Source organism: Dermochelys coriacea, chromosome 2 (genome assembly GCF_009764565.3).
Source record: "Dermochelys coriacea isolate rDerCor1 chromosome 2, rDerCor1.pri.v4, whole genome shotgun sequence".
Classification (NCBI taxonomy): Eukaryota; Metazoa; Chordata; order Testudines; family Dermochelyidae; genus Dermochelys; species Dermochelys coriacea.
Genome location: NC_050069.1, coordinates 257,793,011 through 257,811,354, shown reverse-complemented (window position 1 = coordinate 257,811,354; position 18,344 = coordinate 257,793,011). Strand labels below are relative to the sequence as shown.

Sequence of the window (18,344 nt, the reverse complement as noted above, 5' to 3'; positions counted from 1 at the left end):
GGACCCAGAATTCACTTGGGGGGGGGGATCAAATACTCTACTGTTTGCAGTATGACTACTTGTAATGAGAACTTCCCCCATTTCCCCTAGGTGACCCTATGTGATATCAGTCTCCTAAGGGTAACAGAGGAGGCAAGGGAGCAGATGCTGCAAGCCTCTGGGTACAGACCTGGTCCTTATGCTGCTATGCTGTGTACTGCAATGATGCCAGCAATGACATCACTGGAGTAGCAGGGGAAAGTGTCCTACCGTGGTGGAAGAAATAAGGCAGCCCTTCGCAGAAACCTTCTGCAAAGTTTCCTAGAGATCTCCATGGAGGATTCCGGGGCCATCCCTGTGCATGTACACAGGCTTTTCTGGGAAGCACCCTCTGTGTAGCTGGAGTGACCACAAGGAAGCAGATACCCACTGCATCTCAGTTTTTGTTCAGATTACATAAAATATAATAGCGTGTAACCCCTACACTTGGATTGGAAATGTATACTCACCAGAGGTGCCTTCCCAGCATCATGCTTGGCCACCACTCTCTCCTGTGACTGGCTGGGCCCAGGGTTAAAAACAGTTCCTGGCTGTCGGGGAGAATGGATCTACCGCTCGCCTGTCTCCCATTCTCCTCCTCCTCCTCCTCCTCTTCCAAAATGTCCTCCTCGTTGTTGCCTGAGGTGGCCCAATACTCAGGCTCCTGGGACGTGTCGATGCTGTATTTGGGGGTAGTGGTGCGGTTGCTGCTTAGAATTGTATGCAGCTCATTGTAAAAGTGGCACGTCTGCAGGGCATAACCAGAACTGTTCACCTCTCTTGTCTTCTGGTATGCTTCCAGTTCTTTTATTTTCATGCTGCACTGCTGCGTGTCCCTGGTGTAGCCCTTCTCCCCCATGCCCTGTGCGATCTTTGCATGGGATGTCAGCGTTTCTTTTGCTGGATCAGAGCTGTGCCTGCACAGACTCTTCTCCCCACACAGCAGTAAGAGCAACCACCTCCTGTGTACTCCAGGCTGGAGCACATTTGGGGCATTGAGTTTCCATGATCAGCTATGCTGGAGGGCTCTCCACGCTCATCAGACAGGAAATGGGAATTTAAAAGTTCCTGGGGCTTTACCAGGGGAGGGGCTGTTTCCTGTGTACCTGGCTGCTGTGCAGTGGAGTTGAAAACGATCTCCAGAGTGGTCACAGTGGAGCATTGTGGGACATCTCCTGGAGGCCAATTACACAATGTTGTGTCTATACTACCCCTCTGTTGATTGAAGAGATTGAATCAAGCGCTACACCTCTCCTGGAGGTAGAGTACAGAAGTCGATGTTACAGGCGACTTAGGGATCTGGTATTGTAGAATCATACATTATTAAGTCAACTTAAGGTGTCTTCCATCAACCTAAGTTTGTAGTGTAGACCAGACCACAGTGATCTACAGTATTCTAACTTGTCACATTCCTCTAATTACATCCCTAACTGAGTCAGATAGCATATTCCCCTATTGTAACTCAACAGAAAACAGTTTAAGATTATCCATGTGAACATGTCTTCTTTGATTTATGCTAGTCTATCCACAGGCAGAGGATGATCTTTTAACAATCACCATTTGCAACAGCAATCTGTCCTGGCTGGAAAACAGCAGTGGCTCTTTAATGGTATTTGTGACTAATAATAATTCAGAACTACTACAATTCAGGAAACACAGCAGTGTTTTCAGTTTCTGCTTCTGTCCCACATGCTTCCACACCTTATGGGGTCCTGTTAAGATTAAAGAACTGAACAGCACATGAGATTGCCCCAGCCTTGAACGCTTCCAGATCTCAGCTTCTATAAAATGTGATCCAAGAAGCTTGTGAATCACAATTTTTTTAAATCAACTCTCTGATCAAAAATGATTTTGTATATATCCGACTAAAATTCTCTTTTTTTTTAAACTTTAACAATATTCACATCTCCCTCATTATTGGGAATAGCAATCTCAAATTTCCCATCTCATTTCTCTTTGTTGTTCCTATTAGTTTTGCTACCAACACTGATTAATAAAAATGTTCACTGACCCATGACACTCTTTGGCGTTTCCTATCACATTCACTTTTGCCCTGGATTTTCAATATTCTTGCTATTTCACCAGCAAAAGATTAGTTGTCTGACTGAGATTACACTGTCCCACACTGATGCATTATTAGACCTGTTTTCAACACAAAGGTTTGTTGTTTTCACTTTGAAATTCCTAAAAGCCACAGTCATTGGAGTACCATACTTGAATTCCCCAAATGAGTGCAAAACTTACATTTGTATGATAACTAAGACTGGACAGTTGTCATGACTGTCATGAATATCCTAGTTTTTAAAATGCCAGTGATTCTTGACATTTGGGCATTTTCACATACAAACAGGTGAATGTGCAGATGAACAGTTTTACAGACTTGATAAAGAGAGCACAGTAAATATCAGGGGATCAGTACCCATACTTCTTCACAAAAAGGGGCAGAATGGGACTCAGTCTGCCTATGTAGATAGGAAGGATGGTCTTGTGGTCAAGTCACTGGATTGAGACTTAGTAGACCTGGGTGCTGCTCTTGAGTTCTGCTTTCGGTGTGATCTTGGCCAAGTCACTTAACCATTTGGTGCCTCCATTTCCCATTTGTAATAATTCAGGTGTCTTGTGAGGCTAAATTCATTCACATTTCTTAGATGTTCAGACTGGACTGATGAGGGACATAGAAAACCTATAAATAAGTTAAATATATGTATCTTTGGTACCTGATACAGATAGGGTTAACAAAAAGAAATCTGCACTTTTATGAGGAGGATAAGGGGAGTAGAATAGGCGTAGCAGTGAAGTACCCAAGAGGTTATTAAGATTAATATTTAAGAGGCCTGATTCTGCTAACTGCTACAAAGCACGTCCATGACTTTATCACAGTTTTTGTTGCGACTTCCGTGATTTGTCACTTGGTTACAATGACACCTTGGTGACTTTCACCCTCACTTACTATGACAAATCTGCATCCTGAGACAAACAAATGAGTAGGATCCTGCCTTAAAATTTTACCATGTCAGAGTAAGAACAGGAGGCAAGAAAAGGGATTCTCTCCAAAGATATAAGCTGCCCCTTTCTTTCTTAAGAATGCTTAAAGAGGTTTATCCATTTGGCTCTTACCTCAGTGCAGAGGGTTTGTATTACTTCTTTTATTTATTTCAGGAGAACTGGGATGCAGCTGAACCTTTAATGTACACTACTCTACAGAACACAGGTATTTTAACATACAGGTACACCAGCAAGTATTTATAGCATTTCTATTCCGAGTTTAAATTTCTCTCAACCATTACAGATTGCTTCACAGCTGCAAGGTCTAGGGATGATGGTGATTTATGAGACTCTCCACAAACCCAAAATGACATGAGCTGAAAAGCAATAAGAATATGCAGCTCCACTGGCTTGGGCTATGTCTACACTACAAAGATAAGTTGATCTATGGGTTGACTTACAGCCACTGCATAAATTACTGCAGTGGCTGATGTCCACATTACTCTCATCTGTCAGTGGTGTGGGCTCACCAGGAGCGCGTCCACTGACTGAAGAGGGGCAGTGTGGGTGACAGAATCAGGGCTCTCAGCTCCATGCAGCTCCCTACCAGGAGCTCAACTGTTCCTCTGGGCCTCTCATCTCCCTGCTCCCAGCCAGGAAGTGGGGGGGCACACGGGGCTCCTCACCCCTGCATTCCCAGCCAGGAATGGAGTGGCAGCCACATGTAGCTTCTTGTCTCTGCACTCCCTGCTGGGAGCAGGGAAGCCACCCGGGGCTTCTCACTTCCAGCAGGGAGATCTACACCCAGAATCCAGTCAGCTGCTGTGCTCCCAGCCGGGAGTGACACCAGGGGGCAGCCTGGGTGGCAGTCCAAGCCAAGAGCCTGGGTGGCAGCCTGGCTTGGAGCAGAGACCGGGCAGCAGTGTGGCTCTGGAGCTGACTTTCTTGTCAATTTTACAGGTCCACTGGAGCTGTAAAACTGACAAGAAGGACAGCCAATGGCTCATGTAAAGAACACAGTGTCTACACACACACTGCTTTGCCTTAACTACACTGACATAAGCCCTACGCCTCTCACTGAGGTGGTTTTATGTCAGCATAGCAGGGGAGTTATATCAGCAGGAGGAGCATTTCAACATGTACACCTCCACTGTTTTGTTGACAAAAGTGAGTAATATAGTCTTGTCTTTTCACAATGCTGACAAGTCTTTCCCACGTTCCACTATCATTTGGGTGCATACACCTGACTCTGCCTCTCCTTGAACGCAGCTCAACAGATCTTATTTGGCCACACCCTGTAAAGGGAAGCCTCTCTTCTCAGTGGCAATTAGCACAACAGAGCCCTCTTAGCCCAAATCCTTTTATGGTTGCAGCTCGTTTTAAAGCGTATACCTGTTTTCCCTAGCATGGCTCTGGAATCACATCATCTGATTTCCCCTTGTTCTCACATTGCCCATCACATGTAGTCATCTTCTCTCTCTGCTTTGTTTAAGTAAGTGATGGGTCAGGTTTTAACTACTTTTCTTTGAAGTCCTATAAGCTTTTCTCCAAGGCCACAAAAGCTTACCAATGCTCATGCTAAAACCGCTCCAAATTTTAGAATGGATTCAAACAGGACAGAGAGGGGCAGGGACAGGAGTTAAACTAAAAAGACAAAGAAAATATATACCTTGCATTTCCCAAATAACAACAGCTTATGAATTTCTCAACATATAATGGAAAAATCATTCTTGTACTGTGTAAGCAAGATTACCCAACTCCTGCATAGGTGCATAAGGACCTGTCCAATGTGAGGACTGGGCATAACAGCACAAATCAGGAAACAAAAGGGCCAGTCCTGGGTAGCAATAATGTCAGTGCTAGCCCTGCCTCTCCCCAGCAGCATCCAGCAGACACTGCACCCGCTGCATTTCTGAGGGCATTTGTTTCAGGAACAATGCCTCTCAGGACTGCCACAGGCACAAGGCACCTCCACACTAGCCCCAGTACAGGCTGTGCTTTAAAGACACAACAGAACCCTCTGCTAGCTTTTTAAAAGGATATGTACTTGTAGTTTTTAACACATGCTTTACTGTATTTTTATTCTACATCCAACCCAGTTAAAAGGGCTACAGCTGCCCAGCGAATTCAAGAAGAGAAAGCAAGTCTCCTCCAATAAGGTAGTAATAAGCAAGCACAAAAAGCAATTATGATGTCCGAAAAGTTGCACTGTGCCATCTAGTGACGAGAAAATGCAAAACCACTGTAAACAAAATTAGCGAAAGGCACTGGGCTTTCATTACAGAGACCTACAGCTCTGAGTTGGCAATTACCTGAGATTTCTGCAGGACATGATCAATAAAAATCAAATTTCATCAGGACTTAGCTGCCAATACACATTAACCAGTCCTGCACACTTTCCCTGCATCAGGCAATATTGTCAAATACATTAAAACAATAACTACAGAAATTTCATCTGCACTACAGAAAAGGAGTACTTGTGGCACTTTAGAGACTAACACATTTATTTGAGCATAAGCTTTCGTGAGCTACAGCTCACTTCATCGGATGCATTCAGTGGAAATGCATCTGATGAAGTGAGCGGTAGCTCACGAAAGCTTATGCTCAAATACATTTTTTAGTCTCTAAGGTGCCACAAGTATTCCTTTTCTTTTTGCGAATACAGACTAACACGGCTGCTACTCTGAAACCTATCATCTGCACTACAGTAACCCTTCCCTGTGTGTGTGTGTTTTGAAGCTCTCTCTATATAACAACTGTGGGGTAGCAGAAAATCCGTAATCCAGTATCTCTTGGAAACAGAGTCAACTCTCCTGCTACTTAAGTCTACACTGCCATCAAGGTCCAGGAATAGCAAAATTAAATGGTCAGTTAAATCTCCAAGTCATTTGCAATGCTGTCCCCTGAATCTTCAGACACATCCTCCCTCTTGCTCTAGATTCAGCCTATGGCCTCCTCTGGTCCAGTGCCTCAGAGAAGACACTTGATTTGCTTTACCGATAACTTCAGGGACAATGCTGACTAGGTCCATTAGATAACATCTTGCTTTATATAACATCATTCCTACTGATATTACCCCAGGATTAACTCAATAGAGCTTTATCATAATTTGATCCGGGATTCCTTATAGAAACAGGCTTTCTGGAATCCTCCTTGCTGTTAGTGCATTTTTTCCTGGCCTTGATTGCCCTGAACATCGCTTATGCTCTCCATTCTAGTCCCATTGTCCTTTTGCACTCGTGTTGCTATTGGCCCTGTTAGAGCATTAATTCTGTTCTTATTGCCTGAGCTTCCCTGGTTGATAGGTCTCTATCACATGGCATTATGAGGGAGTGAGGAGTTTGAATGAAGTCCTGTTCCAAGGGCTCTTTTTATTTTACTTGTAACGTATTCAGCATTTGTTTTTCCTCAGTAATACAGAAAAGATATCAAATGCAGAAGAACTATACTAAAAAAATGTTAAGTTTGAGGGAGAGAGAAACCCACCTCGGAACAGGCAATAGCTTGGTTCAGACTAGGTACCTGGGTCTTCCACATCCCAGATGAGTGGCCAAACCTCGGGAACATAGAGCTGGTCTCTTTCTCAATCTCTCCAATTGGAGTGGTTCTACTTGGTATAAATAATTAAATAAGCATTGGGTCGGGGGGGGGGGGAGGAATGGGGGGCTGACTAACACTACAGCTCAGTTTTGGCAAATCATTTTCCAATGAAAAAATCTTTTGTTGAAAATTTCTGAATCAGCTCTAAATAGTTCAGCCTCCTTGTACATATATAGTATAATACAGTCTTTAATAAATGATCACATACTATTTTTTCCAGAGAAATTGTGCCTCATTCAATGTTAGGCTATCTAACTATAGCAGTCACTACAACTTCCTCTATAATAACTATAATATGTTAAAAAAAACAACCACCACAGCTAGCCTTCCAGATGTGTGCACTGCTAAATGAAAGCAACCACATACGCCTATTGTGTAACCTCTATCTTCTTTTTCACCTCCCCAGTGTTTAAATTATTTTCATTTGTACTTCTTGTCCAAATTTAGCAGCTGAGGGGGCTATGCACATTTAAGCTGAGATCCTGACCCTTAGATCATACACCTTTTGGGGTAGAAACTGTGTTTGCTACTTGTCTCTATAGTACTGAGCATATCTGGAGTGCTAATAATGGCACCAAAGTTTGCTTCCTTCTCTGTTGCAGGTTCTTTTCCCTTGTAATATCTAGATTAAAGAGATTAATAAAAACCTTTGAGAGGTTCTTCAGTCATCTTTACATCACCATCACACACTTGAAAAAGTGCTGTTAGGGTTTTAACCACCCACTCCTCAGTTACTGGTGTGCACCCCATCTCATATTGTTGATTTCTGTCTCGTGTTAGGAAAATGTATTAATTCCATTAAATCAACATCTTTAAACATTAAACAAAAGATAAATACTTCCAGTAATTATTAAATACTTTGTTAAAAAGAGTGTCAAGCAAAATGTCTTCTCTGAAATAAACAAGATCTCAATTATGGTTTCTTTTGACAATAATTTCTGAAAAAGTTTGTTAAGATTTAGTATCATTTCATTGTGAGCAAAGGGTGGAGAGAGGAGTGTGATGCAATAAAATTACTGTATAAGTCATATTTAAAACCAACAATCTGCCAACAGAGGAAAATCACTAAACTGATGTTCACTGGAGAACAGTAATATATAAAACAAGACAATGTCATTTTGATTTGCTTTGGACAAAGATAAAAAACCTGCATCTGCCTCTCCAGCGACACAGAACAGATTCTTCCTGTTGGCATTCTATTTTACATTTTTTATATATCTATATCTATATATTTTCTGCAAATATATCTCTCAAATACCAAGCACAATCATCAATCTATCCTTCGCAATAAAAGCCTCCACTGGAGGCAGATGAGCTGACAGAATTTATCTTGGGATACAGCAAGTTCAGCCAACAGATAGAACAACATCGGCATATAAGGAATTTGAGGTTAATTCCCTTTCTGGAATTAAACAACAAATGGTACAGCAGTCCAAGCAGGAACTGGGAATAATGCCATGGCTGCTGCTCTGACTTTCCTCTATAGCAGTGGTTTCCAAACTTGGTTCGAGGCTTCTTCAGGGTAAGCTCCTGGAGGGCCACAACATGCTTTGTTTACATGGAGCGTCAGCAGGTACAGCCGCTCGCAGCTCCCAGTGGCCGCGGTTCGCTGTTACCGGCCAATGGGAGCTGTGGGAAGTGATGGTCCGGCCTGCGCTGCTTCCCGCAGCTCCCATTGGCCGGGAACGGCGAACCATGGTCACTGGGAGCTGCGAGCGGCCGTACCTGCGGACGCTCAGGTAAACAAACTGTCTTGCGGCCTGCCAGGGGCTTACCCTGAACAAGCCACGAATTAAGTTTGGGAACCACTGCTCTATAGTGATCTAAAAATAATGTTTTGGGGATATCCATGATGAGAAAATCACCAGCCTTGCCACCAGTGGGTCTATATTTCACCATTTGAATAGCCAAGAACAAGAAAACACAGACTGAAGATAGATTAATGCATACATGCACATTTTAATACTTACACATCTTTTGTTTCACAAAAGAAAACAGTGGAGGAGCATAAAGATATGAGGAGCCCAGACGTAGAATTTACATTGTTAGATCCTTGGTGTGTAATTTCAGGGCTTGAATCTACACTACAGTTTCTCTCTTTAAACAACAACTTCAAATGAGTGATACTTTGCCATGTTATCCACATCAAACAAACAATGAGATTAGAGGCTGGTTGTGGATTATGGAACCTTCCATTTCTAGGTCACTGGTCTGAACACAACATAGGTCACTACCAAAAGATGGCTAAAAGGGTACCCACCAGTTCTTGCTCAGTAGCAAATTCTTTGGGTTCCTGGCTGAAGAGCTGAAATCCTGGCCTATGAAGTCAATCACAAAACTCCCACTGACTTCACAGGGACCAGATTTCACTCTAGATATTTATTTTTAATGATCTTTTATGTGTGATTTAGAAAATTACACCCCCTGTTTTAGGAGAGAGAATTAGTTTTTACTGGTGAATAAAAAATTCCTACACTCCAAAGGGTATGTCTACACTATGAAATTAGGTCGAATTTATAGAAGTCGGTTTTGTAGAAAGCATTTTTATACAGTCGAGTGTGTGTGTCCCCACACAAATGCTCTAAATGCAAGTAGTCGGCGGACTGTGTCCACAGTACCGAGGCAACGGTCGACTTCCGGAGCTTTGCACTGTGGGTAGCTATCCCACAGTTCCCACAGTCTCTACCGCCCATTTGAATTCTGGGTAGAAATCCCAGTGCCTGATGGGGCTAAAACATTGTCATGGGTGGTTCTGGGTACATATCGTCAGGCCCCCGTTCCCTCCCTCCCTCCGTAAAAGCAAGGGCAGACAATCATTATGCGTCTTTTTTCTTGAGTTACCTGTGCAGACGCCATACCACGGCAAGCATGGAGCCCGCTCAGCTAACCGTCACCGTATGTCTCCTGGGTGCTGGTGGACGTGGTACTGCATTGCTACACAGCAGCAGTTTATTGCCTTTTGGCAGCAGACAGTGCAGTATGACTGGTAGCCTTCATCGACATAGTCCTGGGTGCTCTTTTAAGCAGGCGCCTGGGCAAACATGGGAGTGACTCAGCCAGGTCATTTCCCTTGTTTTGTCTCATGGCGATTGAGTCCTACCGGCAGTGCACTGTCTTTTAATCTGCAGCTAGCAGAAGATGATGGCCAGTAGTCGTACTGCACCGTCTTCTGCCGAGCACCCAGGAGGAGACGATGGCTAGCGGTCGTACTGCACAATCTGCTGACAGCAAGATGTATAAAGATAGATGAAGTGGCTCAAAACAAGAAATAGACCAGATTTATTTTGTATTCATTTTCTTCTCCCTCCCTCCCTCTGTGAAATCAACGGCCTGCCAAACCCAGTTTTGAGTTCTATCATTGAGGCGGCCATTCAGTTTCTCGCAAAGCCACCCCCTTTGTTGATTTTAATACCCTGTAAGCCAATCCTGTAAGCCATGTTGTCAGTTGCCCCTCCCTCTGTCAGGGCAACCGCAGACAATCGTTCCGCGCCTTTTTTCTGTGCAGACGCCATACCACGGCAAGCATGGAGCCCGCTCAGATCACTTTGGCAATTAGGAGCACATTAAACACCACACACATTATCCAGCAATATATGCAGCACCAGAACCTGGCAAAGCGAAACCGGGTGAGTATGCAACGTCAGTGCGGTGACGAGAGTGATGAGGACATGGACACAGACTTCTCTCAAAGCATGGGCCCTGGCAATGTGGGCATCCTGGTGCTAATGGGGCAGGCTCATGCGGTGGAACACAGATTCTGGGCTCGGGAAACAAGCACAGACTGGTGGGACCGCATAGTGTTGCAGGTCTGGGACGATTCCCAGTGGCTGCGAAACTTTCGCATGAGTAAGGGCACTTTCATGAAACTTTGTGACTTGCTTTCCCCTGCCCTGAAGCGCAAGAATACCAAAATGAGAGCAGCCCTCACAGTTGAGAAGCGAGTGGCAATAGTGCTGTGGAAGCTTGCAATGCCAGACAGCTACCGGTCAGTCAGGAATCAATTTGGAGTGGGCAAATCTACCGTGGGGGCTGCTGTGATGCAAGTAGCCAACGCAATCAAAGATCTGCTGATATCAAGGGTAGTGACCCTGGGAAATGTGCAGGTCATAGTGGATGGCTTTGCTGCAATGGGATTCCCTAACTGTGGTGGGGCCATAGACGGAACACATATCCCTATCTTGGCACCAGAGCACCAAGCCAGCAAGTACATAAACCGCAAGGGGTACTTTTCAATAGTGCTGCAAGCACTGGTGGATCACCAGGGACGTTTCACCAACATCAACTTGAGATGGCCGGGAAAGGTACTTGACACTCGCATCTTCAGGAACTCTAGTCTGTTTCAAAAGCTGCAGGAAGGGACTTTCTTCCCAGACCAGAAAATAACCATTGGGGATGTTGAAATGCCTATAGTTATCCTTGGGGACCCAGCCTACCCCTTAATGCCATGGCTCATGAAGCCATACATAGGCAGCCTGGAGAGTAGTCAGGAGCTGTTCAACTACGGGCTGAGCAAGTGCAGAATGGTGGTAGAATGTGCATTTGGACGTTTAAAAGTGTGCTGGGTCAGTTTACTGACTTGGTTAGACCTCAGCAAAAACAATATTCCCACTGTTATGACTGCTTGCTGTGCGCTCCACAATATCTGTGAGAGTAAGGGGGAGACGTTTATGGCGGGGTGGGAGGTTGAGGCAAATCGCCTGCCTGCTGGTTACACACAGCCAGACACCAGGGCGGTTAGAAGAGCACAGGAGGGTGTGGTGCGCATCAGAGAAGCTTTGAAAACCAGTTTCATGACTGGCCAGGCTACCGTGTGAAAGTTCTGTTTGTTTCTTCTTGATGAAACCCCCCCACCCCTTGGTTCACTCTACTTCCCTGTAAGCTAACCACCCTCCCGACCTTCCTTCGATCACCGCTTGCAGACGCAATAAAGTCATTGTTGCTTCACATTCATGCATTCTTAATTAATTCATCACACAAATAGGGGGATAACTACCAAGGTAGCCCAGGAGAGGTGATGGAGGAGGGAAGGACAAGGCTACACAGCACTTTAAAAGTTTAAAACTTATTGAATGCCAGCCTTCTGTTACTTGGGCAATCCTCTGGGGTGGAGTGGCTGGAGGCCCCCACACCGCGTTCTTGGGCATCTGGGTGAGGAGGCTATGGAACTTGGGGAGGAAGGCGGTTGGTTACACAGGGGCTGTAGCGGCGGTCTGTGCTCCTGCTGCCTTTCCTGCAGCTGAACCATACGCTGGAGCATATTAGTTTGATCCTCCAGCAGCTTCAGCATTGAATCCTGCCTCCTCTCATCACGCTGCCACCATCTTTCAGCTTCAGCCCTCTCTTCAGCCCGCCACCTCTCCTCCCGGTCATTTTTTGCTTTCCTGCACTCTGACATTGTCTGCCTCCATGCATTCGTCTGTGCTCTGTCAGTGTGGGAGGACAGCATGAATTCAGAGATCATTTCATCGCGAGTGCGTTTTTTTCGCCTTCTAATCTTCGCTAGCCTCTGGGAAGGAGAAGATCCTGTGATCCTTGAAACACATGCAGCTGGCGGAGAAAAAAAAAGGGACAGTGGTATTTGAAAAGACACATTTTATAGAACAATGGGTACGTTCTTTCACAGTAAACCTTGCTATTAACATTACATACATAGTACATGTGCTTTCATTACAAGGTCGAATTTTGCCTCCCCCCACTGTGTGGCTAACAGTGGGGAACATTTCTGTTCAGCCATAGACAAACAGCCCAACAGAAATGGGCACCTCAGAATGTCCCCTTAAGAAAAGCACCCTATTTCAACCAGGTGACCATGAATGATATCACTCTCCTGAGAATAACACAGAGAGATTAAGAACGGATGTTGTTTGAATGCCAGCAAACATACACTGCAATGCTTTGTTCTACAATGATTCCCGAGTACGTGCTACTGGCCTGGAGTGGGAAAGTGTCCCACCATGGTGGATGGAATAAGGCTGCCCTCCCCAGAAACCTTTTGCAAAGGCTTTGGGAGTATATCAAGGAGAGCCACGAATGCCAAGGAAAATTAATCATTAAACATGCTGGCTTTTAAACCTTGTATAGTATTTTAAAAGGTACACTCACCAGAGGTCCCTTCTCTGCCTGGTGAGTCTGGGAGGCAGCCTTGGGTGGGTTGGAGGGGTACTGGCTCCAGGTCCAGGGTGAGAAACAGTTCCTGGCTGTTGGGAAAACCAGTTTCTCCGCTTGTTTGCTGTGAGCTATCTACAACCTCTTCATCATCATCTTCCTCATCCCCAAAACCTGCTTCCGTGTTGCCTCCATCTCCATTGAAGGAGTCAAACAACATAGCTGGGGTAGTGGTGGCTGAACCCCCTAAAATGGCATGCAGCTCATCATAGAAGCGGCATGTTTGGGGCTCTGACCCGGAGCGGCCGTTCGCCTCTCTGGTTTTCTGGGAGGCTTGCCTCAGCTCCTTAAGTTTCACGCAGCACTGCTTTGGGTCCCTGTTATGGCCTCTGTCCTTCATGCCCTGGGAGATTTTCACAAATATTTTGGCATTTGGAAAACTGGAACGTAGTTCTGATAGCACGGATTCCTCTCCCCATACAGCGATCAGATCCCGTACCTCCCGTTCGGTCCATGCTGGAGCTCTTTTGCGATTCTGGGACTCCATCATGGTCACCTCTGCTGATGAGCTCTGCATGGTCACCTGCAGCTTGCCACACTGGCCAAACAGGAAATTGAAATTCAAAAGTTCGCGGGCCTTTTCCTGTCTACCTGGTCAGTTCATCTGAGTTGAGAGTGCTGTCCAGAGCGGTCACAATGGAGCACTCTGGGATAGCTCCTGGAGGCCAATACCATCTAATTGCATCCACAGTACCCCAAATTCGACCCAGCAAAACCGATTTCAGCGGTAATCCCCTTGTCGGGGGTGGAGTAAGGAAATCGATTTTAAGAGCCCTTTAAGTCGAAAAAAAGGGCTTCATCATGTGGACGGGTGCAGCGTTACATCGATTTAACGCTGCTAAATTCAACCTCAACGTCTAGTTTAGACCAGGGCAAAGTCTTGCTCCCCAAGGGACAAATTCCTAGTGAGAACAGAAGAGTCTCTACTGCAAACAATATTCAAAATGACAAAAACTGGGGAATTTTAGGTATTTTCAGTGTATATTTTATTTACAGTAAGGAAATTAACCCTTTAAAAGCACCTGAACACAAGTGGCTTTATCCATATGCTACAAAGCCCATTTGCAAATAGCAAGTTCTTCCTATTAAGAGTCTATGAGTCCCTTCTCAAATTTCAAAGAGAATCAGGCACCAACAAGCATCTAGCATTCATGCTACTGCAAATAACCAAACAAATACACAGTTGAGTGGTTGCGAGTTGAAAAGACTACATGTTCCTTAAACAACCTTTAGAAGCAGAAGAACTACAGCCACATTATAACCACATTAGGTTGAAATTTAGCTTGTTTTCTGTTATATTCTATCCCCTTTCCTTTTCATTAAATTTAATAGTAATTCTTTCTAAAATTCACAAACACATTCAAAACACCAGCTAAAATAAACAATCATGCATAGACATAATTAAAGATTTTAAGTTGAAATAATTCAAATAGTAAAACTAATTAAATTACTCCCACCCTCGAACTAAATATATGCTAGTTTGGGAATACAATACAAAAATTCATGACAAAGTGTAAAGTTGCAAAGGAATCTATCCACTGTACCTCATTCTGGAAAAAGGTAATTTACTACAGAGGGTTTATAAATGTGACCATCATTTTGCCATTTCCTATCCCAGACTCATATAAGATCAAACTTCACTTCATAGCTTGTATTAAGACCAAAACTGATACAACATTCATAAAAAACATGAATTGTCATCAAACCCAGGGATGATGAAGATGTCTTGGCACCAGACTAGAACAAAATTATATGGTAATCAAAGCCACAGGGACACACTGTGCTACTGTATTATTCAAACATAGTATATTGGTATCAAGTTACTTTTAATAAAGGCAGTAAGATACAGAGACTGGTCTTATTTTTACCTGTGGAGTACTAAAATTAACATTTCAAAACTGATAGCCAGAGTTAAAGTGGTTTTTTTAAATATACTCTTCCTTTTCTATGTACTGGGAGGAGACATTGTTCCTCCAACAACACAATTTAGAAAATGCTGACTAAAATTCAACATAGTGGAAACAACTGCTAGACTCTAAACAATTCTATAGCTCGCTGGAAAATCACTGTCATTTTTAAAATATTCTTAGGGTCCATCCTCTGGATTCCAGTTGATTGTTAATTCTTTGTAATCCAAAATAATAATCTTTTTTAAAGGATAAACAATTGAAACTAAACGATGATGGTAATCAAAGTGAAGCAAAGTCTAGTGGGCTATGCACAAGCCTGGACTCCAAAACTTTGTAATCCTGGCTTTGCTGCTGACTTGCTGTGTGGCCTTGGTCAAGTCATTTAACCACTCTCAGTTTCTCCATTTGTAAAATGAGGATAGCAATTACCTACCTCACAAGCATATTGCATTGATTAAAGGTTGTAAATCTTTATTTCTGAAGATGAAAATTATGAATTATTATTATTTAGTTGCATTATGCTAGCACCCAAAGACCTTAGGCAGGATTAAGGCCCCATCATGCTAGGTGCTGCACAGTCAAAGATAGTCCCTGTTTTGAACAGCTCCTACAAGAACTTACACACATACTTACCTTTAAGAATAAGAGCAGCTGGTCAAGCAAAGAAGTGGGGGTGGGGGGAGCCTATCAGTCAACTCAATAGCATTTCTCAGTCTCTTGGCTTGTAATGCAGTAACTTCTGAAGACCTTGTCCAAAATTACATTTTACACATCAATGGGTGTAATAAAAAATAAAGGGTGACAGGGAGGGAGGACGAAGATTACAGCAATAAGGCTGCATCCAAAGCCTACCAAACTCAACTGAAGCCTTTCAGTTGACTTCATAGATTTTTAGATCAGGCTTTAGCGCTGAGATTTTAAATGCTGGCGAAGGGATTTGGACAACTAATTGCTGTTAAAATGAATGGCAACAGGGCACCCAAAACCCTTTGGTGGCTTTGAAAACCAACACTGTGTTAGCGTTCTGATGGTTCAGAGATGTGTAATTTTAAAGAATACATAAATATATGATTAAATAGATACATATACATCAGCAAACCCCACTGGCCCTCCACCTAGCAGTTATCTTGCATTATAGAAGACTAAGTACAGTTTTAATACAGCTTTATAAAGAGGCATTTAAATGCCCTCTATTACATGAACAAAATGAAGGATTTTATAACAGAATTTACTGCAGCATGATTTCAGAGTGTAGGCAAGCTACAATAGTGCAAATATCTATTCCAACATTTTGCAAGTACTACAAAGGAGTTTAACTTTGTTTTAACCAAACTGCAAGAAAATTATGTTTATTTGCTTCTGTTTTATGTAAAGATACTGTTAACTGTGATATTAAATTTAGTGTATAACAACAGCACAGGTACCTACCTGATAGATAACTCTTTTCTTTCCATCATCCCCTGTCTGAGGCAAGGTCAAAGGTCCAGAAACTATCCAAACATCCTCAAATCTCTCTGTCAGCTCCCGACAATACATTTCCATTCTGCAAAGATATCCCTCACGTCAAGGAATGCCAGTGGGTGAACTTTAATTTTTTTTTAAAAAATATGCCTAGAACAGAGAGCAAGACAAACTACAAACACTTTTGGGGTGCATTTTCAAAAATATGGGCCTAAACTGCATGCCAAAAATGGGTAAATGCATGCATAAGTTGAAGTTGTTGTTGTCCCATCTCCTTCATTCACCCTCCATTGGTTAATTTACAATTGGTCATGCATTTTCTGCACACATTTGAGACCTCAGATCAGCAATTTCATCACATTCCCTCAAAACTCAAATTCCCCAATCATTTCCACTACTGAGTTCTTGATCACTTTCAGTAAATAAGAATTTTTGGGGGGCTGCATCCGATCTCATTTCAAAAGGATTTTTTATATTATTTTTTGTTTGCTCCTCCATGTTTTAGAGGAATTACGGTCCTTCAACATACTGCCAAATATTCTTGTAAAATATATAATTAGAGAATTTTTAAGCTGCATTTTTTAGAATCTTAAATGTCAAATTGCAAGTGTTCCAGGCATTCTCTCACATGCATTGATGCCAGTGGCAGTCTCCAAGCCCCTTCTTGCTCTTCTGTGTGAAACTGATTAGGAACAATGCAACACTGCCTTTAGGAAAGGTATCATTGGTTACTGCATATTTTTGGGTTCAGAAAAATACTTAGCGAATTTAGTTGGGAGCATGAAAAGTTTGTCCATGTGAACAGCTTGCCAAGTCATGCCTAGTTTTCAGAAAAGGGAAATGATTATAGCCACTCTTTATATGGTTCCTACAGGTCACAGCAGCTGCTTACATCAAAATGATCACTATGGGGACCTCTACTGGAGAGGAGAGGAGAGGAGAGGAGAGGAGAGGGGTCTCACATTTGGTTTGCAAGTCTAACTTTGGTCACCTTTGAAATAGTCCAACGTACAAACAGTTATTTCATATACTTGGGTTGGGTGGGAGAGAGAGAGGAAGAAACTGATGGGATAAATTAGAAAAGCAGCATGGTATTGAGAGAGATTTTTTTGGTGGGGAGAAGTAAGGAGATACAGAGAATATAGAGGTGGCAGATAAAATGTAAGAAAGAGAGAGAGAGATATAAGGGTACTGAGGGGAGAAAATGAAAAAAGAATACAGACACTGAAAGACAACACTAGAAATAATCAATTATAAAAGAGAAGAAAGGAAAAGAGAAGTGAAGCCAGGAAGGGGTATGTCATAAATACAAAGAGAAGAGTAATCACCTTTCTATAGACAGTGTTATAAAATCCCTCCTGGCCAGAGGCAACATCCTGTTACCTGTAAAGGGTTAAGAAGCTCAGCTAACCTGGTTGGCACCTGACCCAAAGGACCAATAAGGGGACAAGATACTTTCAAATCTTGGGGGAAGGAAGGCTTTTGTTTTGTGCTCTTCGTTTATGTGGTTGTTCTCTCTTGGGACTGAGAGAGGTCAGACAGAAATCCATCTTCTCCAACCCATCCTAATCCAAGTCTCCAATATTGCAACCAGTATAGGTAAGCCAGGCAAGGCAGATTAGTTTATCTTTTGTTTTATGTGAATTTTCCCTGTGTTAAGAGGGAGGTTTATTCCTGTTTTCTGTAACTTTAAGGTTTTGCCCAGAGAGGGATCCTCTGTGTTTTGAATCTGAATACCCTGTAAAGTATTTCCCATCCTGATTTTACAGAGATGATTTTTACCTTTCTTTTTTTTTTTTAAATAAAATTCTTCTTTTAAGAACCTGAGTGATTTTTCCATTGTTCCAAGATCCAGGAGTTTGGGTCTTTGATGATTTTGTAACAAATTGGTTAGGATATTATTCTCAAGCCTTCCCAGAAAAGGGTGTGTGTAAGGTTTGGGGGGATATTTTGGGGGAAGGCGTTTCCAAGCGGTCTCTTTTCCTGTTCTTTGTTTAAAATGCTTGGTGGTGGCAGCATATTGTTCAAGGACAAGGCAAAGTTTGTAGCTTGGGGAAGTTTTTAACCTAAGCTGGTAAGAATAAGCTTAGGGGGTCTTTCATGCGGGGCCCCTCATCTGTACCCTAGAGTTCAGAGTGGGGAAGGAACCCTGACAGGGTAGAAGAAAACAAAAGCTAGAGACATAGTATATTTCATCCTTAAAAT

At 43.1% G+C, this 18,344-nt stretch overlaps 1 protein-coding gene across 1 annotated transcript in view; it reads right to left on the bottom strand.

Moving 5' to 3' along the window:
* Window positions 1–18,344, bottom strand: part of EXOG (exo/endonuclease G) — a 31,955-nt gene extending 13,611 nt beyond the window's left edge. The window contains exon 1 of the mRNA XM_038390866.2: window positions 16,107–18,344. Within this exon, the coding sequence (XP_038246794.1) occupies window positions 16,107–16,220 (114 nt within the window). The 5' untranslated portion in view covers window positions 16,221–18,344. The remainder of the gene's footprint in view (window positions 1–16,106) is intronic.